The sequence below is a fragment of the Chrysemys picta genome, chromosome 7, assembly GCF_011386835.1.
Source record: "Chrysemys picta bellii isolate R12L10 chromosome 7, ASM1138683v2, whole genome shotgun sequence".
Classification (NCBI taxonomy): domain Eukaryota; kingdom Metazoa; phylum Chordata; order Testudines; family Emydidae; genus Chrysemys; species Chrysemys picta.
The window spans coordinates 94,612,399-94,634,637 of record NC_088797.1 but is presented as its reverse complement, the minus strand read 5'-3'; the positions used below and the strand labels follow the sequence as shown (position 1 = coordinate 94,634,637).

Here is a 22,239-nt window from a genome sequence, read left to right as displayed (position 1 = left end):
ATTCCCTCTTTTCATTAGTGAGATCTGATTACAGTTTGCAATTAGGAATGGAGGAAAATGTTTGCAGTATTGCCAACCCCAAAAGTTAAAAAAAAAAAAAAAAAAACAAATCACAAGTCAGACCTAAAAAAGTGTCATGAGATTGGCCCCAAAATTGTGAGTTTTAATGTTTTTTTTTAAGCTGTCTCCTGAGTTTTGAACTCACTCACCCCCAGAGCATGTGGGACAACAAATGAGAGAAATTGGATTTTTGGTCATTGCAGCCTCATAGCAATTAATGCTGTGACCCAGCCTGCACATCAACTCCATCCACACCACAGTTCTGCACCCGCCTTGCTCCTCCTGCAGCTTTGGAGGCTCTTCACGCCCTCCCAGGCCTGGCAGGAGGGCAAGTCCAGGGGATGTTCGTGTGTATGTCTGTCTGTGTCTCTCTCCCCCCCAGGCCAGGAGGATGGCAATTCCAAGGGAGCTCTCTTCTCTCCCTTCCCAGGCCTGCTGTTGCAGCATTACAGAGGAGGAGCAGACCAATACATTTTTCACAGTCGAGGAAGAGGGAGCAGAGCTGCCAGGCTCTTACTGCTCTCCCCCACCCCATCCAGAAGCTTCTCTGCCTCCTGAGGGCCTGGGGAGCGCTCCCTGCCTCTGCAGCAGCTCTGTTTGGCTGCTTATTCCAACCCCCTCCTACCCTCACCTTCACAGCCTCACTCCACATCTGCCCCATTACCCTCGTGACTAGGGGCGAGCCAATGGGATCGCTAATGACACAGATTAAGAATTAATGGCACACTTAACAGTGGGGGCTATTCTTGCTGTTCTGCCCCCACAGGCTATAGTAACAGCCACATGGGAACTGCAGTGCACTCTTCCCCCCTACTCCCCTTAACCTGGCCCAGGACTGGAGAGGTCAATTTCAGACCCTAATCCCATGCACACTGCGTCCCTGTGAAGCTCAGGGACTGTGGCTTTGTGCAGTTGAAGTGTATTTCACTCAGTTGAGCAAGATACCCATGTCCTTGTTTCAACATTAATGAAAAAGAAATGTTCCAGATATATAACCAGTCAAAAAGTTGTGAAATACACAAGGGGAATAATTGTGCATCTAATGCTAATAACAGATATTTCTTCTCTGTTTAGAAAGATCGCACGTGTTTGCATTATGCTGTGAGAAAACGGTTTAGTTTCCTTGACTACCTGCTCATTATCATTCTAATGCCTGTTCTGCTTATTGGCTATCTTATCATGGTGAGTACAAACTAAACTAGAAAGACTTACCTTACATTTTTCCCTCCTGAGACCCACTGTAGGTACACTGACTTCCTTGCAGAGGCATAGCATCTATATATGCAAGGCATACATCACATGTCCCTAGGGTGATAGACAGCAAGTGTGAAAAATCAGGACAGTGGGTGGGGGGGTAATAGGAGCCTATATAAGAAAAATACCCCAAAATCAGGACTGTCCTTATAAAATTGGGATATCTGGTCACTCTACATGTCCTAGAAGTCACAAAAACCATGGCCTAACTGGCAGCCTGCAGGCCAATTCCATTTAGCATCCCACTGCACATTGTAGAACAAAAAAGCATCCTTTGTACAGTGTGACTTCACGTGCCCCATACATGCAAGGCCAAGCCACATGAAGGAAGCCATTTTGGACCATCTTAGGCATGCAAATGTAGAGTTACATGCCTTACTAAAAGCATCACAACCTACCACTGCTACCTGGGCTAGCTGCTGTTTCACTGTCTCCTTCTTAGACTCTCCTATAACTTTGGCATAGGCCTTCACATGTCAAGTAATATTCCTTCTTGGGATCTGGGTTTATTAATAAACTTCACAAGGAAACACAGGACCTCCCACTCTGCCTTCCTATCTGGTTTATCTTTGGTACAGGATCCTTAGTTCTGCTCCTGCTGAGGACATCCTATAGGCAGACCGACTCCCCAGCCTCCCTACATGGCTTATAGGCTTACCTCAGGCTCTCTGTTGAGAGTAAGAGGGGAGAAGGAATCTCTCTCTCTCTCTCTCTTTACTTCTCCTTGGGTTTCTATCAAGTAACAATTCCGAGGTCTATTTTCCTAGAGTCTCCCAGACCACTCCACTCTTGATTGACTTCTCTGATCGTTTGTAAGCCTCCCATGACCCTTCCCCAGCTGGATCTAATAATTGAACAGGGCCATCTGATCCCTAGCCAGTCAGGGTCAGCTGAGAGGGTAGTTGATCATCACAGGCAAGGCTGGGCTTGTCTCCCCTTAAAGGGCCAGCCAGCCTGTGACACCTACCTATCACGAATTAGCTATTGCAGGCAGGACCCTGTACTGTAGCTCATCCAGAGTTATGAATATACACAAGATAATCCTGGGTTGTGATTTTCAAATTAAGGACTGAGTAAGAACTGTAAAAATGTATAAGGACCTCAGGATTTGGCTCTGAATGTAACTGATATACTGCTGAGATAGTAGTGTCACATGTAAGTGTACTGCACAAATAGGGCATTTCCATTGTTTTGAGTAGAATGCTCATAGCTAGCCCAAATCTGCTTAGTAACATGTGTTACGTGAATTAACTTTCCAACTGGGTTGAACTTGTTTCTATGTGTTTAACAGGTATCAAAAACTAAGCAGAATGAAAACCTAATCAAGATGTTACTTCGAGCTGGCACAGATGTTAATGCTACAGACTACGTAAGTGGGTTTGTACAGCCACAGAGGTCACTCATTGGTGTGGAGTATGCAACATTCATTTAGTTAATTTAGAAAAAGTAGCTTTCAGAAGCTACTAGAAATAGTGTGATGCTTCAGGGGAAGATCAACCCGTGAAAGGTTGTTTTGATATGTTAAGCTTGTCTGGCATTGTGGCTCACTGTTGTCCCTTAGCAAATTTCACCCTAAAATTAAAAGTACACAATTTTCACCGTGTTGGCAGCTCAGCTTGGCTCTTATTCAACTCAGTTATTCTTCTTGCCTCTAGATTTTTAATTACTACTGCTCCAAACACAGCATCTAAAACAAATGTGAAATGTTAGACACACTCCCCTTATCCTGGTGTGTTACATTTGACTGTTAGCCTCTTTATTGCTGTGGTAGAGTCTTTGTCAAATGCTGGGGAACAATGAAGTGTCACATTGCCACAACACCCTTAAAGGAGTGCAAACTGCAAAGGAAACATACCTGAGTTCAGTCACCAATCAGCATTCAGTGGTGTGAACATGCTCTAATTCAGCGGAGGTGATGGAAGGATTGTGTGTGTGTAGAACTGGGACTATCAACATTGTCAGTAGGTGTGGACTGCACCAGAAAGGAGCTGACTCCCTAGGTTGGGGGTGGTTAGACTTGTGACTATTCTGAGTGATGTTGTGGTATTAGAAACTGTATGAACAGCTGGGCTAGAACCCTTTATCCATCCAAAGTCAGGGTGGGTTCAGGTTCTAGTCCTACACGTGAACCATCAACCTGGCTTCACAAACATCCATGGACTTGGTCTGGTGCAGTTTATCACATATGGCTACATATCGTCCTTTTTCAAGAAACAGACAAAACAACTTCCAACATACAAATACCATTGGCAGGTGGACTGATGAAATGACAGATGAATGTGTGTCTAAAATTTCTGCTTAAAGTGTGGTAAAAGTAAACTGTACCTGGATTCTGTTTACTTTCAGTCTGGTAGCACAGCCCTTCACTATGCCTGTGAAATGAAAAATCAGTCAGTTGTTCCTCTACTACTTGAAGCCCATGCAGACCCTTCTATAAAGAATAAGGTAAGGAGATAATAGGTGTGTCTGTGAGCACTACCCTGCTAAGCTCCCAGAAATCAGGTGGCTGGCACATGAAAATTCAGAGTGCATTGCTACCCAAGAGTGGATTCACTTCTAGGGAAGGACAAAGAAATATTTGCCCCACTGCTTTCCTGGGGAGAGAGCAGCTTTAAACTGTAAATAGTGCATGTTGGAGCTATGCAAGCTGCTTGGGGGATTTATTGAATCAATGCATCTCCTAGGGGTCTTGGCCATGCCCCTGCCAGTCCAGCACTGCTCACTTCCAGTTATGATGGCTGGTTGCAGGCCCCCTGGTGGAATGCGATATGTGGGTACCCTCCCCAGGGCTGCTGGGAGCCTTGCACACTAGGTTATGCCAGTGTAAGGAGCTGAATCAGCAACTTCCGTTCCCAAAGGAGGCTCATCCATCACTAATCAAATGTCAAAAGGAAAGAACTGATTTCTCACCACATATCAGAGACATGTAAGTATCTTGGCAACACTGCAGTCCCTTCCTTTACTATTGCTTCAACACTGAGTTCTGACATCAGCCACGTTGAATAACAGAATGGATTTTGATGTGATTGAAAGAAAGGCCCTGACCCACTGACTGATGGGGAGCAGGATCAGACTCAATTTATTTTGAGACATCTATAAGTGCTGGGGATTGTTATCAGTGTGGATCAGACAATACAAACCATATAGGTGAACACAAACTGGCTGATCTGTCCAGTGAGGCTCTCAGAGTATGTCTGTAATGTTTCAGAGGTGTGATTGAAGCCCATGTAGACATACCCAAGCTGGCTTTAATCTAGTTAGTGGGAGTACCAATAGCAACAGAGCTACGGCAGTACAGACTTCAGCATGGGCTGTACCAGCCTGCTGTGGACCCTGGGTACTTAGAGAACTAACCTGTACTGAAGTATGTGCTGATCAGCTTCACTACTACTGGGATTGGTGCTAAGTAGGTTAACGCTACCTCAGGTGTTTCTACACATGCTGCACTCCCACCTCTGATTGCAATATAGACATACTCACACTCAAGTACCTGCTTCCATGACTATCATCACGGCATGTTTTGTCTATTTCTTTCAGAATGGGGAATCTCCACTGGATATAGCGAGAAGATTAAAGTTCACCAACATTGAATATGTGTTAAAGAAGGCATCCTAGTCCTTAATGGGATGATGTTAAGGGTGTTAGGCATGGGGGAAAAAAAAAACCCTACTTATCTGGGCACTCCCTGTTGTACAGTATCAAGAATGCCATGGAGACGTTGTGGTTTTTTTTTTTAAGATTTGATGTTTTCTGCAGACATGTACTGTGTTATATCTACTGGTATGCAGTCAGTACGTACAGCATATAAAATACATAGCCCTGTGGTGTGCCTGGAAGGAGTTGTCTTATTTTTATTCTGTTGATTTATGATAATTTTCATGTATTTTCCCCAATGTATCCCCTTACTTACACTAGCAGGGAATTTTACAAAGTAAAAAAAAATTATTTGAAATTTGAGGACTATAGAAGACATGATTCACGACAGATTCAGAAAAATTTTTTATTTAAATTTCATATTGTTTTTTAATAAATTGCTGGATATATCTAACCATGAGACAGTTGTCACCAGTTGTCTGCAAGCCCAATATATTACATTTGTAGCTTTTCCTTTCTAAATTTTCATGACTAATGATGGCAGACAAAGCGTGATTCTTCAGGCATTCTGTCATGGGGAGCAAAGCTGCCACTTCAGGACACACCTCTTATGGCTAGATGTAATGATGCAGCAACTCTACCTCAGTCTCCCCCACTATCCTTTGGCCCAGTCTAGCTGTAAGAGTGACCTGGCCCTCTGGCCAGTCCACTTTGGAGTCCAGCCCGTTTCAGGGCTTCAGTCTTTTTTCAAAGTCTAACCAAAGATAAGAAAATAATCCAACCTTCAGCCTGGCTGGGGTCAGCAGGCTACCTCTCCCTCATATGTATGCCTCAGTTACTATAGTCTTTCTCCAATGACCCCTCTGTCCCGGGGCTGGCACATTCCTCCCCTCACTCAGAGGTTCAGACAGGCTGCTGCTCATCTGGTCTTCTACCTCCAGTTCTCCTGGGCAATAGCCTGTCTTCTCAGGTGAGAACCTGTCGATTTCTCAGCCTTCTTTCAGGCTGAATCCCAGAGAGGAGAATCTCCTCTCCTCTGGGGCTCCCTTTCAGTTGTGCTCATCCAGCTCTATACAGAAATCCCCAGCTCTCCCCCAATAAATAAGTTTTGCCACCTGATCTCCCTTTGATCAGAATCAGCTGTTGGGGGGCGGGGGCAGGAGTAGCTGATCCATCTCACAACAAAACTTTAACCCCCCCGCCCTCCCCCGACATGCGACAACATGGAACTCTCATTTTTGTCCCTTTGGTGCTTTTTGAAGGAGAAAATGGACAAGTAAAATCTAATCCTCCCAAGTAAAGAAATAAAGGGACAGCCTATCTCCTGTGCCAGTGAGACACAGTGCAGGAGGAGCAGAGTGGCAGCGGGGAGCTGCTTACGGCTTCCTGGTTCTCAGGTCTGGGTCAGTGCCAGTGATGCTTAAAGCTACTCCTCGGGCAGCTCCAAATTTCACCAGCCTAGGGTCCTTAATGGAAAATCAATGGAGAATTGCTTTGGCAGACTGGAGTTCTTCCACATCCCTTTCCTCCACTGCCATACCCCTTATACCTTCAGGTGAGGGCATGGAAGCATATTTTGTTTGACATATATTTGAGAAAAAGGACATTCTTGAAAGACGAGGTGGTAGTGGGAGGGGAGACCATAATGGGAGTGAATACTGGCATTACTGGGGGCCTAGAGAGGGGAATGTGATATGCGGTAAGGTTAGAAATGCAGGCCAGAGCAAGGGGGGTTAGGGCCTTACTACATGAGCAGAGGCTCTAAATACAGGTTTTGTCCATATCTGCCTGATAGGATTACCATCTGGAAGACTTAAGAGACGCAACTTCCATAGAGCAGCCTAGACGCCTCAGCTAAGAAATGTAAAAGAAAGGAAAATGTTTGCCAGCCTAACATGTTTGCATGAGAGCTGACAGGTGTGGGGCTGAGCTAGAAAAGAAGGTGGCCAAAAGGCAGACAGATACCATTTCTAATAAAGAAAGAAAAGCAGGTGATATTTGCAATTATTTTGGAAGTCCAGTGAAAATTCAAGAAAACGTGTGGATGTAATTTTCTGGCTTGTGACTATTTTCTTTTATGTTTGCAATACATGTGGAGGGCTTAATATTACTTCTGGCTGCTGCATCTGCTGTGTGTCTCCCCCTCACTCATCTTTGGTAAAAACAACCAACCAACAAAAATCTTAAAATGAAAAATCTGTCCCTTTCCATCAATTATTTCATTTAAAATCACACTTATGGAATGATGTTTTCACTATTGCCACCTCTGCATGTTCAAAAATCTCAAGTTAGACACCTGAAGGGGCATGAGATTGGCTTCAAAACCATGGGGATAAAATGTTTAATGTCATAACAGTAATCAAGGCTTTTTTAAACACCTAACTCTTGTTGAGGCTCAGATACCCCTATTGATAGAACATCCCTCCTCATCCCCACTAGTCCAGAAACTATTGGATATGCAGTAAGAGAACTTGCATTCTTATATTAGATCGAACAATTAATACTGACACAGCTAACCCAGGGACATCACCAGGAGATGATTGAGTTTTTTATTTATTAATAACAACGTCTTAAATCACAAATCATAACTCAAAGAATAAGTACACACAATGTATTGCCTTGATTATGTACCTGTTGCATGTTTTCCAAGTTAATCATACCATAACCTCCCAGTTTCTTGCTGTTAATAATATAAAAAGCCCCACCGTCTCCCTACAATGTTTTTAAGACAAGAATATATCCCAGCAGGAACAGATTTAATTTTTCAGCATCTTAAACCCACTGAAAGAATCACCTAAGGCAACAAAACAGAAGTATATGAAATTTTTAACGGAAAGAACTGAAAACAGAACCAATAACTTCACTCACTTGAAAGCACCAAACAGCTGAGTCTGCTCACAGCTTGCTTGCAGCTGCATTACTGACTAAAGGAACTCACCCCTGGTAGTTAGCCAAGCCTAAACAGTAACACATATTTCAGTTTGTGCCTATTGGTTAGTAATTACCACATCGAAACTGCTCATGGAAATAGAGTATCTGAATTTTTAGCATGACTCTTGCTATAGTGTGGATTGGCTGGAAAAGTTTATGAATACCCGGAAAGCTGAAATAAATCTTTCAATATGAGCTAATAAAACTTAGCACTTATGATCTTTTGATCCCTAAACATTACAAACATTAACAAATTAATTCTCACTACATCCCTACAAGGTAAGCTATTATTCCCATTTTGCAAATAGGAAACTTGAAAGAGAAGTTGAGTGAGGTCACCAGAGGCTATGAAGGGAATCATTCTCAAGCGCCAAAGTTAATTTTTTTTGACCTAAGAACTTTGACAATCTCTTTAAAAGCTTTCCACTAAAAAACATGTGTTTTTAAAGCGATGAAAGAAATGCTATTGTCTGGAACTGGATGATTGTCATGAATCACCCACTGATAGACTATATGACAGAGATTAAAACATTTCAAAGAAAGCGATCCCCTGCAGTATTACATGGGGTATATACATGACTGCTTTTGTAGCTTCAAAACAGATTCCTCTTGGAAATGTATCTCAGCTTCCTGAGGTAGTTCCCTATTTATTGAAATTCACCAGCAGGTTGGAAAATACAGTAGAGTTACAAATGTAGTAAAATACAAGCCAGTCACCATAAAGCCTTTATTAATCCCATGATTAATAACTTTAAGGAAAGAAAACCATCCCTATATTGCTGAGCACAAGAGAAGGATAAAATCATTCAACCTCAGGAACCACTGTGTGGCTTCAGGGATGCTTCTTCATCAGCTCAATGATTTTCACATACATGCGCTTAGCTGCATCAAGACCCCAGGTAAAATCTAGATGTTCCCATTCAGGAAAATGCTTGTGGTAAATGAGATTAGTAATTCGACCGAGTAATGCGGCCACGTCCTTTGGGTCTGCAAACAAGTCACGTCCACCACTCCAAATAGCAATGGGCATTTTCAGTTCTTCTATCTTGTATATAGGAGGGGTAGTCTGGCAAAAAGGGAAATGGATTAGAAATGAAAACCTGTAAAGCTACGTCAATTTTTTAACAAACAAATTCTGGAGAGACAGAGGCCTATTTTCTTGCTTTCACAATCTGCTAAAATAAAAATAGTAATAATAAAACCTGCTTTCTTGGTCCCTTTTTCATCCCATTAATTGCAACAACCCTATTCCTGGATTTTTGCATAATACAGGAATGAAAATTCTCCAGCAATTTGATATCTGGATTAGGGATAAACCTTAAAATTAGAGTGATCAGTTTCAAAAGATTAATAACCATGCTTATCATACAGGTGTTAAAGTACATTGGTTCATGTTATACATTTTGTAAGAAAATATAGTTGTATCATCTTAATATATCCTAACATTCTATTCACATCTTGTAGGACTGCGATGCATTGAGAAAAATACAAACCATTTTATTTCTTATGCTCCATTTGCCCATAAACCAGACTGTTGCAGCTTATTGCTAATTAAAATGGGACATTTTAGACCACTTTTTTTTAATCCATAGGCTTTTCTTTGGTACAATCACAGTACCTCACAAACCTTAATGAATTCATCTTCACAGCAATCCTATAAAGAAGTATTCTTATTAATCTCAATTTACCAATGGGAAACTGGAGCAGAGGGAGACATTAAGTGCATTGCTCAAGATCATACAGGAAATCTGTGAATTTGGGTCTCCTTAGTCTGAATCAATTGCCTTAACCACAGGATTGTCTTTCCTTCCTGTAGTTACACACACACACACACACGCACAACTCTTTTAAATTTACCTTTGGTAGCAAAGGATGTGTGCTTTACATTGCTTTGGTTTTAAATGGTATATTTAGGAAGTATCATTGCCACAGCCAAAATGGATTCTTCACTTTCTGTTAAAAGATGCAGTATGCAAGGATAGCATCAAAAGACACTTCTATCTGGCAGGGTATTACCATCTTAGAGGATGAACCTCCTCACACAACTCAGGGCATGTGATTTCTGGGGATTTCCTTCAACTGAAAGACAATTCTGTCTTATTTGTTAACAATCAAAGCAAGTCTATTACATTTATTAAAGAATTGCCAAATCAGATGGGTGTTTTGTGAGTGAATGTAGTATGTCTGAGTGTTGCTGTATGCATACTTGATGCACTAGTTTCTCCATAACAATAATCCTCTCATCTCCGGGATTTTGTTTTGTTTTTTGAACCATCCTCTAATTTTGCCTTTCCCAATGAGACACTGCCAATAGTCTAGCAGCTACTACCAGGTCAGAGATTCATTCCTTTGCCTGTGACTATTCCCACTGGAAAATCCCAGGAGAATTATCAAAGGATCATTTGGTAATAAATCTCCATCCATTTGTAATATTTGGTTATGTATCTTAACCTTTAATAATTGGACATGTCCACATATATTCATAAAATCACCTTTCTCCACAGTTTCACCCACAACTATCCAAACACAATCTATTTATATATACTTTTTAACCTCACTGATGTAAGGTACCATTGACACATCTTATAGAAATTTTCCTTTATAGTACTAAAAATTGAGGTTTCCAGTCCTCAATTTTTTTTATTTTTCTTCAAAGCTCACAGCATTTTTCAACAAGTATGTTAGTAAAGTATGTTAACCTACCTGATTGTATTTCTCCATGTTCTTTTCCTTAGAGCCATAGTCATAAGCTTGCAATTGCTTTGAATACAATACCTATTAATTATATAATATAAAGAGTTATAACTATAGTGAACGTCTGGATAGCTCAGGGGATAGAGAGCAGAATACAGCATCTTTCATCCTGTTAAAACTTTGAGCCAAATGTTGCTCTCACGTTGTTCTGGTGGATAACTACCCTCATTTTTAGAAATGTGTAGTTTACTTCTAACCCAAGTGTATCTCTCTTCAATTTCCAGCCATTGGATCATATTACACCTCTGTCCACTAGATTAAAGAGCCAACTGCTATCAGAATTCTCCTTCCCATGTAAGTATTTATAGATACTGAAGGACTTTAAGGAACCAAACAGTAGGCCAGATTGCTCCTTTGTGTGACTCCAATGACTTCAGTTGTTATACCTGAGAGAAATTTGAACCATTGATGTAAATATGGAGTAACTCCACTGACTTCAGTTACTCCAGATTTACACCTAGTGTAAGTGAGATCAGAATCAGGCCCATTGTATTTACCAGTCTTGGCTATTTTCAGTTAGTTAGATAGATATGTATGCAATCGGTATATTAACATTTATATTGCAGTAGTGCCTAGAGGCTAGCCAGGTCAGAGGCCCTTGGCGCTAAGCATTGTATAAGCATGTAGGAAGTTACAGCTGCAGTCTCCCGCAGAGGGGCATATTTTGCATCTTAATCTAGAAAGAATGCAGGAAAACAATTTTTATCCTAAGGGTGGTGAACCAGCCATTTGTGATAATTGCTTGACTATTCTGGGCTCAGTTGAAATCAAGGAGACTACTCACATAGTAAGGTACTACGACCCAATGAAATAAGGGTGGCAGAATCATGGCCTCTTTGATTAGGCAAAGTCACTAACAGTTTGTATTTCTATTTGGGAGACAAGATATGTAACACGATTTTATCAAAATTCCTTGTACTGACCCATTCAAATTCTTACTGACCTTATGGAGATTGTTTTAAAAGATTTTGCCATTTTTAAGAGAAAATTCAAGAAATTATCAGTTTGATCCTACAGCAACCTTGTTACCTCTTCCTTTTAGGTTTAAGGTTTAAATTCTGGTAATGTATATTAATGGCATTCCAGCTGACGTCAATTTTTAATGAAAACCCAAAGATCACATAAGGAGCACTGTACATTACATCTGAATTCTATTATTTGTAATAGAGGAAAACAAGGATATTTATTTGCAGTTTCAGATCAAAATCTTTAGAATGTGCCAGCTTTGTTCTATGCATAATGGGCTGGATCCTTCACCATTGATTTCCAACTGGTACACGATCAATCCCAGTCAGGTAATGGTGAGAGCAGGGGTAAAAATTTTTAAAGCACCTAAGTGACTTAGGAACCCCAAATCTCATTTTCACAAGTGATTTGGGGCCAGATTTTTACAGATATTTGAAATCAGTGGGAATTCGACACCTAGGACCTTAACACCTTCAAATTACATGGAATATGCTCTATTTCACTTATACAGCTTTCAAAAAAAAATGTTTTCAACTATAAAAAAACTAAGCGTGCAAGCTCCTGACTCTAATGTCCAATTCCTAAATGCATAATGTGTCATGAAGAAATCTCAGGGGTTAAGGCTTTTGTAAAAATTGTTGTGATAAACAACACTCTGTCTAGCAAAGTAAATGATAATTTGTGATAAGACAAGTTGGGCAAGTCTCTAAGGCCTGGATCCACAAAGAAACTTGGGTGATGTAATGCCTAACTGTTAAGTTCCTAGAAAATCACTTGGCCAACACCATGAACCACGTAGCCTGAGTTACGTGTCTTCTGCTCCTATGCAAGGAATGTGAGGAGCAGGCTTCTAAGAATGTGATCTACAAAAGCCAGTACATTAGCCAGGGAGCCGCCTAAGTTAGCCAATGGAAGATGCTGATGGAAGAAATATGTTCTAAGCCGGGCTCCTCTCTCAGAGATAGACACCTAAATCCAGCCTATCTCTGCCTGCGATTCACAGCTGGGAAGCTACTGCCTGGAATCAGGTAGCTTAGGTGCCTAAGTCATTTCTTGTGAGAATGTTAGATGCCTGCTTTGTTCCACACCAAACCTAGCAGGTGGTGGTGCCCACTGTATAACTTTGGATAGGCGACTCACTTGCAATGTGGGAGCCCCAGGTTCAGTTCCCCACTCTGCCTGTGGGGGCAGGAGACTTTCAATGGGGTCTCCTACCTCTCAGGAGGGTTCTCTAACCTCTGAGTTATAGGATATCTAATGGGGGCTCCCTCAGTCTCTCCTGTTGAAGCTGTTCCACTATGGATAACTACTTAAAGACAGAGAGAGTCCTGTGGCACCTTTAAGATTAACAGATGTAGTGGAGCATAAGCTTTCATGGGTGAATACCCACTTCGTCAGACGCATGTAATGGAAATTTCCAGAGGCAGGTATAAATATGCAGGCAAGAATCAGTCTGGAGATAACGAGGTTAGTTCAATCAACCCACCAACCTTAAGCATATTCTCACCAGCAACCACACACCGCACCATAATAACTCTAACTCAGGAACCAATCCATGCAACAAACCTCGATGCCAACTCTGCCCATACATCTACACCAGCAATACCATCACAGGACCTAACCAGATCAGCTACAACATCACCGGTTCATTCACCTGCACGTCCACTAATGTTATATATGCCATCATGTGCCAGGAATGCCCCTCTGCTATGTACATTGGCCAAACTGGACAGTCACTACGTAAAAGGATAAATGGACACAAGTCAGATATCAGGAATGGCAATATACAAAAACCTGTAGGAGAACACTTCAACCTCCCTGGACACACAATAGCAGATGTAAAGGTAGCCATCTTACAGCAAAAAAACTTCAGGACCAGACTCCAAAGAGAAACTGCTGAGCTTCAGTTCATTTGCAAATTTGACACCATCAGATCAGGATTAAACAAAGACTGTGAATGGCTAGCCAACTACAAAAGCAGTTTCTCCTCCCTTGGTGTTCACACCTCAACTGCTAGCAGAAGATCTTACCCTTCCTGATTGAACTAACCTCGTTATCTCCAGACTGATTCTTGCCTGCATATTTATACCTTCCTCTGGAAATTTCCATTACATTGCGTCTGACGAAGTGGGTATTCACCCACGAAAGCTTATGCTCCAATACATCTGTTAGTCTTAAAGGTGCCACAGGACTCTCTGTTGCTTTTTAAAGATCCAGACTAACATGGCTACCCCTCTGATACTTAAAGACAGGCACAAAGAGAGTGAGAATAACTCTGTAGCCTGCTGGTTAGAGCAAGCAGCTGTGGGGTGGGAGACCGAGGATCCACTCCTCCTGCTCCAATGACTTTCATGGGAAGAACTTCAACAGGAGAGATTGAGAGAGACCCACATCAGACTATCCCATTGCCCAGCTGTTACAGCACTCTTCTGTTTAAAACCTTTCCCCCCCGATCAGGCCTGAGTGAATGTTCCAACCACTGAATTAGAAGGTGGGCTCTACCTCTTCACCCAGTTTTGGAACAGAATCTGATCCAACAGGCAGCCTCTGAGCTTGTCCACTGGATCAGGCCCTGCAGGCAAGACAGGTAGGTGAACATCTTCCCCATTTGTGGCTCACTCTGGAGCTTATATGGGAGATAGGCATCCGGGACCTAGAATGAGGAAGCTGCACGCATACCCAGAGACAGCAACATACGTACACAGGGAACTTTCACACTGAAGACTTAGGTGCTGAGTGAGTTTAGACACCTACAGAGTCAGGCAGCAGCTAAGCAGGCATTCTGTGGATCACAGAGGAGCCTAACATTGGGTCTTAGGCACCTACATACCTTTATGGATCTAGGCCTAGCACAGTAGCCCTGACTTTGTTTCAGAGTATCAAGTACACTTATACTACATACAATACACAGCAGTTACAAGTGAAAAGCTGAGAAATACCTGGCGCCAATGTAAGATATTCTGTACAGATGTCCCAGCAGGCGAATGTCCAACGTACATAGCTAACCGACTCTGAAAAGAAAACATTTACTAAACATTTACTACTTCTTGCATCTGAAGAAGTGAGGTTCTTACCCACGAAAGCTTATGCTCCCAATACTTCTGTTAGTCTCAAAGGTGCCACAGGACCCTCTGTTGCTTTTTACAGATTCAGACTAACATGGCTACCCCTCTGATACCATTTACTAATTGTTATCAATGTGGGATCCATTTGGTTAGACTCAGACTCATAGACTTTAAGGCCAAAAGGGACCATCATGATCATCTCGTCTGACCTCCTGCATGTTATTGGCTACAGAACCTCACCCACCCCACTCCTGTAATAGACCCAGAACCTCTGGCTCAGTTTCTGAAGTCCTCAAATCAGGGTTTAAAGACTTCAAGTTACAAGAGAATCCACCCACATTTACTCTAAGGGTTTGTCTATACTACCCGCCGGATCGGCAGGCAGCGATTGACCCAGCAGGGGTCGATTTATCGCGTCTAGACTAGACACAATAAATCAACCCGCGAGCACTCTCCCATTGACTCCTGTACTCCACCAGCGTGAGAGGCGCAGGCAGAGTCGACGGGGGAGTGGCAGCAGTCGACTCACCGCAGTGAAGACACCGCGGTGAGTAGATCTAAGTACGTCGATTTCAGCTACATTATTCCCGTAGCTGAAGTTGCATAACTTAGATTGATCCCTCTCCCCCTACCCCCAGGGTGTAGACCAGGGCTAATTTATACCAGCAAGTGACCCATGCCACATGCTGCATTAAGAAGTCAAACCCCCACTCCCAGGTTTCTAAAGCTAGAAAGCACCAGTTTCACCACTGAATGAAAAAAGATGAGAACACGTTACCCTTAAAATATAAAAACAGGGAACTTATGAACAAGTCTACAAAATAATTGACTTAATGCTAAGAATTTACAGGTGGCATTTTGGCCACTAGAGGGAATCCCTGTTATGTGAAGTCACTATTACTGAATAAACACAAACAACAAGGAGTCTGGTGGCACCTTAAAGACTAACAGATTTATTTGGGCATAAGCTTTCGTGAGTAAAAACCTCACTTCTTCGGATGCATAGAGTGAAAGTTACAGATGCAGGCATTATATACTGACACATGGAGAGCAGGGAGTTACTTCACTTGTGTCAGTATATAATGCCTGCATCTGTAACTTTCACTCTATGCATCCGAAGAAGTGAGGTTTTTACTCACGAAAGCTTATGCCCAAATAAATCTGTTAGTCTTTAAGGTGCCACCAGACTCCTTGTTGTTTTTGTAGATACAGACTAACACGGCTACCCCCTGATACTTGAATAAACACAGTTTCTGTGATACAAATAATTTTAAATGAATATAAAAACTAGAGTTTTCAAAACAGGTACATGCCCGACCTCATAAAAAATCCCATATACATATATATTTAATAACAAAGACTTAATTAACTATGTGTTTTCCTTTTTCCACGAATAAGGAAGAAAAATAATTTTATGTATATATATATATTTTCTAGCTATATTAGTATACTCAAAGACAATTACTTACTATTGTGAGACAATAACTTATATTTTCCATCAAATTTGGTTCTGGATTGAGAGTCACATTACTGACATACCCAATGTCAGAAAAAGAATTAATTGTTTAACTTCACCATTTAGAAAGGCTAGCCCTTTCCTGATATGGCTGTTTTAAATCGCTATAACATCTTTCTGTGGTTAATTTTTTACATTGAACTTATGAAATGTTTTAGGTCAGAGACAGACCTTGGTAGGGTTTATTTTATAATTTTGGCTTTAAGACACTACCGTGATTCTAATTATTAGCCTTATGGCGAGAGAAAATTGTTCCATTCTTTACATGAGTTTAGTTACAGTAAACTTTGGAGAGGCTCAGTTTCTTCCTGCTTCCTTCAGAGCACAGTACATTTGCCCTCTCCCTGCCCCCATACAGCTCAGCTGGCTGGTATATGCAGGGATGGAGCATGGAACTATGGTTCCACCCACTCCGCACACTTCCTTAACTTCTAGCTCACGAAGGGAAGAAAGCATTGGGCATGCAGGCCCAGACACCTTCTTCTTACCCTTGTACCTTACACACATGATCCAGGCAAGACTAAGATGCCACACGAGCAGAAGGGGATGGAGTGCTTCTTCCCCCCTCCTCCTCCTGCATGGCCACGTAGCCTGAGGGCAAGAATGAGCCCACGGATAGACAGGATAACGGTAAAATGAATCTTAGATTAAGAAAAGAGAGCAAGTATTATGGACATGTCATTTACAGGTTAAAATTAGAGAATGGCCCAGTTGCCAAATTGGCTCTGGATCTTTAACCTTTGCAGTTGGGTAAGTGGTGTTCAGACCCAGGGGCTTGTATCAACCAGATAGGGACATTTGTGAAATCTGGATCCAGGATTGGATTCAGACTCTCACCCCAACTTGCTTTGGTAGGTTTGAACCTAGTGTTCTGGTTGATCCCATCACTAGTTAAAAGCCACCTTGGCATTGGCCAAAGTCACCAAGAAGTTCTTATTCCCTCAGAACATCACTGAGTTAGGCCAAGTACTAGGAATATATTTCCCACATGAAAGTAGCTATGTGCCATACACACAGGGCACAAACACTATTTAACTCAGAAATTATTTGAGCATTATTTGTTTTAAATAGTCTGGTCCATACTTACCATATTTAAGTTTTGCTCATTATGCCCAGCCACAAAAGAAAGGAAACATGCACAAAACTTATCCAGCTTGGTACACAATAGGGTAAAAGACTTTTTCAGATGTTCATTCTGACGAAAGAATCCTTTAGTTCCTAATACAGTCTGAAAAGAAAATTATTCAGTAGCTGTCTCATTACAGTTCCATTTCATACAGATGTGTTGCCACCTTACTCTCGAATATGAGCTAAGTATTCAGAGCTTGATGAAACCCTCTGCCATTCTGTAATACTTCAGCCCTAATCCTGACCTTTCTTAGTTTACAGAGTGATAATCATGAAGGAAATTCTCTATCCATTCCCAAGTCAATGACCTCTGTTTCAGAATATATTTCAGTTGGTTGTAAGCCTGATTACAGAATATAGCAGTCTTCTTCATTGCCACTAACACTCACCATATACAAGCAAGCAAAGTATTACTCTGTATTCTCTCATTGCTCTAGTTCTAAAGGAGCATGTGAGACAGAGAGCCCTGGAGTCTGATGTTCTTTAGCCTCAGAACAGATACAGCACAAACCGTATACAAGCTTCTCTACTCTGCCCTAACCATATCATTAATCAGATAGAATTCCCAGAAAAAAATTATACTAAACTGGAGTTAAGGCTGAGAGCAATAATTTAAAAGTAAAAACATTTCAGAGATATCATAATTATCTCCCAAACAAGATTTTCAAGTCTAGGAAATTCAGAATTCAGGCTACACTTTAGAGAAATCCAAACATGTTAAGGTATAGCAATGCAAATGTAAGGCACACAAAGTGCTCTGCCATGTAGTGATGCCACGCAATAACTATGTACACCTCTACCCCGATATAACGAGACCTGATATAACACGAATTTGGATATAACAAATATAACGGTAAAGCAGTGCTCCGGGGGGGCGGGGCTGTGCAGTCCGGCAGATCAAAGCAAGTTCAATGTAACACGGTTTCACCTATAACGCGGTAAGATTTTTTGGCTCCCAAGGACAAAGTTATATCGGGGTAGAGGTGTATTTATAGTTTGTCCATAATAGTGTTTGTTTTCCCAGATTAGATTATATTGATTTTTAAGACACATTGTACAATTTTTGGGGTGGAGAGGTGGAGGGAATGGGATTTATAGTTTGTAAAGCTTGTTTATGGGATAATTACAGTATCCTTATAATGTTTTTACCTTAAGCTACTGATATGTCCTCTCAACATAGCTCCAGTTTAACAAGTTTTTATCTAGGAATTTCCTTTGTTTTTTAAGTTGTTAAATATTTCACACATAAACACACAGAGAAGAAAACCAAAGAAAATGTTATGATGTACATTTCTACCAATTTGAAGAATGAAGTATCAACCATAAATCTTTATTTTAACATTTAGGGCCAGATTCATTGATAGCCTCTAACTGCTTTTTCTCTGGAGCAGCAGAAAGCAGCCAGGGCATAATGGCCATTGTCATCCACACTGAGTTATCTACGTTCCTCTGTATGCACACACCCACACTATTTCCCCTCCTCCTTTTGCTCCTCCTTCCCCCCCCCCCCCCATTCCTCTGCACACATACATCCCAGCTTCGTGTCATGATGTGAAGTAGAAAATTAGTCAGCCTCTGCTAAAGGAGAAACTTTCAGTTAGGATGAATTATGGCAAAAAATGACTGATTATCCTAAAAAAAGGTCTTCAAATGTAGCCAGTGTAGGGGATTTCAATAATTTTAACTATATGAGAAGTCTGAAGAGTTTGCATTATTCTGTTATTAAGATCATTTGGAAGAAAAGCAACCTGATTCAAATGCTACATTTCTTAAAGGACCACACAACCCCTTTTGATCCAAGTGGTTAGCAAAAATTTGGGAGGAGAAATTTATGATACAGTCGAGGAACTTTGATGCAATCTAGTTTATTTACAAAGAATATGAAAAGTTCTGTTTCTCTGAACACAAGAGAACCAAAACAGCAGGAGATAGTCTCCTTGCTCACAGCTGCAAGCCCCTCTTTGCCCATCACCCTCTCCAAAAACTCTTTCTAGACTTCTCTTGGGGCCACATGCTAGGCTGTGTCTGGAGCTTCCTTCTCTATTTGTTTCTATGTGCGTCTCTGCTTCTCTCTCTCTCACAGACACATACACAAATTCAGACAATATCTGGCAACTTCAAATTCCTGAGTGGCTTTGGGTGTGTTTTGGGTAGAGCTCACTATTACTTCACAACAGAACTTAACTGTTTCTATCATCTTAAATGATGCGGGGGACAGGGGACACTGTAGCCACCAGCTTCAATGAGGTTATGAGATTTCAGTGATTTTTTAACTATCTGGGAAGTCTGAAGTGTCTGCATTATTCTATTAAGAACATTTGGGACAAAAAAATTAATTTTAAACTCAAAATTAAAGGATTTACTTTTAAATTCTCAGAAAATTCATACTGTACTCAAAAAATAAGAGCTGTCATTTTGAGGATGATACTCTGCAGTCGTCATCTGTAGCAAAGTGGTTGAATTCCAGCTTTAAATTTAAATCTCAACTCAGTCTTAACTACAGAACCACAACCAGTATTTCCATGATAGTCTTCAAGCCCACACCAGCGTTGTGATAGTGATTCCTTTGAAATCACTTCCAATCTGATAATTCTCAGGTTTGCTTTAAAAATATAGAACACTAGTATCCATTGAGTTAATATGTATGTACATGCTGGCCAAAGGGGGCAGTTCTCATGGGGCCCCAGGAAAAGCCGTTCCTGTGTAACTTTTACCTCCCCCCATAAACAGAGAAATAGAATTCTAAATTGTCATGGCTGTAGGACTAGCTGCACCTCTGTCCCATGTCTGGTCTCTCTGGGTGCACCTTTCAGGTTTCAGGCCTCATGACTTTTTTCTGTTATGGGACATAATTTTATAATTCTCCCACTCTTAGACTTGGCCCTGGGCTACAGTCCTCTGCATCTCAAACATGGGTCTCCAGTGGTTCTGACTGGATTTGGGCACCTGCAATTCTTCCCTTCAGGAGTCTGTGATTAGTGATGTACAGTGACCAGCCTTCTTAGACAGAAGGATTTATTTATTTTGCAGTAGGAACAAGGCTTTTAGAGAAAAAATGATTTTAAAACCATCTATAAGCATATCTATCTTACGTATAGACTTGCCATCCTGCGATGATAAGTAGGCAGGCCAGTGTCCCAGGGTCCTGTGTCCCAGGGTCCCAGTAAGGTCCTTGTTCCCCTACCACTTCTCTCTTTAAAACTATTATAGTTCTTTTGTTCTTCTAGGCTCAGAAGGTGATCGAAGTAAAATCCTCAGAGGCAATAGGATTGCAACTGTCTCCTAACAACTCTTGAGTATTTGTTGAGGCGTGAATTGTCTTGAGCCATTCTTTTCTTTCCTGCCTGTTTTTCCACACAGACTCTTGTTGAGTTAAACCAATATAGTCATTCAGAAAACACCCCAATAAACAGGACAACATGCAATATTCATAAATCATTGTAGAGCAGCTCCAAGTCCATCATAGAAATATTTGAATAATCAAATATTCAGGGCCAGATTTTCAGCTGTGCTGAGTTTACTTCCCAGTTCCACCTAACTCTTCTAGCCCCTGACATGTCCCCCAGTAGAAAGGGAGCACGGGGTACACAGCTGTGCACCACCCAAGGATTCCCGGAGGAATTCTTGGCTATTCTTTTCAGGCAGAGCAGATCAGGTGGAGTTGAAGCCAACAATCTGTCCCTATAGGTGGAGGAATGACATACCTTGAGAAGTGTTTCAGGAAGACAGGCAAACTTTATCGCAGGGCTTTTGGCAAATGTAATTGTGGCTACCGGCCCCAAAGCAAAGAACATTTTTATTCTTTGAGCCAAGTCTGGCCTAATGGAAAATGCTACAAAACCTGAGAAAATACAAATTATTTTGTATTACTGCAAAGCTATCATCCATAATTAAAATAAACCGTTACCATGCAGCAAACTGAAGGTTAAAAATTATAAGTAGCCTTTTATCTATTCAAATGCCATATAATCATTCTCCAGGCCCACTGAAGTAGGACAAAAAGTAACGGGCTGAATCTGAAGCAATGGAGATTTAGGTTTGATATTAGGAAAAACTTCCTAACTATAAGGGTTGTTGAGCTCTGGAATAGGGTTCCTAGGGAGCTTGTGGAATATCTCCATCATTGGAAGTTCATAAGAACTGGTTGAACAAATACCTGTCAGGGATGATCTAGGTTTACTTGGTTCTGCCTCAGTGTAGGGGGCTGGACTTGATGACTTCTCGAGGTCCCTTACAGCCCTGTGATTCTAGATTATCACAGCAAAATGTTCATCCTAAATCTCCATTTAGTCTTCATTGGGAAAAATTAAGTTTTGGGATATTGTTCAGATGGATTCAGGTGGCCATGAGTCAGGTTATAGTTTCAACTCATTTTGATGTAGAACCAAATTTTCTATTAACCAGATTTCTTGATGATTCCAGAATCTTTCCTATCAAGTTTCCAAAATTCCCATAAAATATTTTCTGAGTTTTATGATGCTCGGTTTCTAAAGCACTATGCATAGGGTTGTAAATTTACAATAGTACTGTAATATAATTCTCAGGAGGTTTGGATTTGCATTTGATTTCTTTTACATTTAACCCTTAGAGCAGAGACCCTACCTATATAACATATAACTTGCCTATTATTTAATTGTTCACAAACAAAACTATCTTTAAAAGACTATTAAAACTGTGACTTAAATTCACAAGGGCAGGCAAATGTTCAGATAAAAAAGAAACACACTATACTGTGAGTACTCAAACAATTCCACAGTGTTTTAAAGAGCAATTAAAATGGCCTTAACAATGCCTATGTATAGAAGATGTATAATACCATTTGTATTCTAAGGCTGGGATTTTCAAAGGTGCCTAGAATCATACAATATCAGGGTTGGAAGGGACCTCAGGAGGTCATCTAGTCCAACCCCCCTGCTCAAAGCAGGATCAATCCCCAAATTTTTATCCCTGTTCCCTAAACAGCCCCCTCAA

At 41.1% G+C, this 22,239-nt stretch overlaps 2 protein-coding genes across 4 annotated transcripts in view; one reads left to right on the top strand and one right to left on the bottom strand.

Annotated features, from left to right (window-relative positions):
- The window catches only part of ANKRD22 (ankyrin repeat domain 22), a 32,107-nt gene extending 11,485 nt beyond the window's left edge, over window positions 1-20,622 (top strand). Inside the window, exons 3-7 of one of the 2 annotated variants that reach the window (XM_065552047.1) lie at window positions 1,135-1,242; window positions 2,606-2,683; window positions 3,661-3,759; window positions 10,818-10,887; window positions 20,496-20,622. In XM_065552047.1, the coding sequence (XP_065408119.1) occupies window positions 1,135-1,242; window positions 2,606-2,683; window positions 3,661-3,759; window positions 10,818-10,887; window positions 20,496-20,554 (414 nt within the window). In that variant the 3' untranslated portion in view covers window positions 20,555-20,622. Of the gene's footprint in view, window positions 1-1,134; window positions 1,243-2,605; window positions 2,684-3,660; window positions 3,760-4,851; window positions 5,369-10,817; window positions 10,888-20,495 lie in introns of those variants that run through there. The other variant, XM_005292506.4, reaches the window with a different exon arrangement.
- LOC101948768 (lipase member M-like) overlaps window positions 7,444-22,239 on the bottom strand; it is a 35,924-nt gene continuing 21,128 nt past the window's right edge. For both annotated transcript variants that reach the window (XM_024107276.3, XM_005292554.4), the window contains exons 6-10: window positions 20,973-21,109; window positions 17,228-17,368; window positions 14,499-14,570; window positions 10,543-10,614; window positions 7,444-8,905 (exon numbers count right to left, since the gene is read on the bottom strand). In XM_024107276.3, coding sequence (XP_023963044.2) covers window positions 8,672-8,905; window positions 10,543-10,614; window positions 14,499-14,570; window positions 17,228-17,368; window positions 20,973-21,109 — 656 coding nt within the window. In that variant the 3' untranslated portion in view covers window positions 7,444-8,671. The remainder of the gene's footprint in view (window positions 8,906-10,542; window positions 10,615-14,498; window positions 14,571-17,227; window positions 17,369-20,972; window positions 21,110-22,239) is intronic.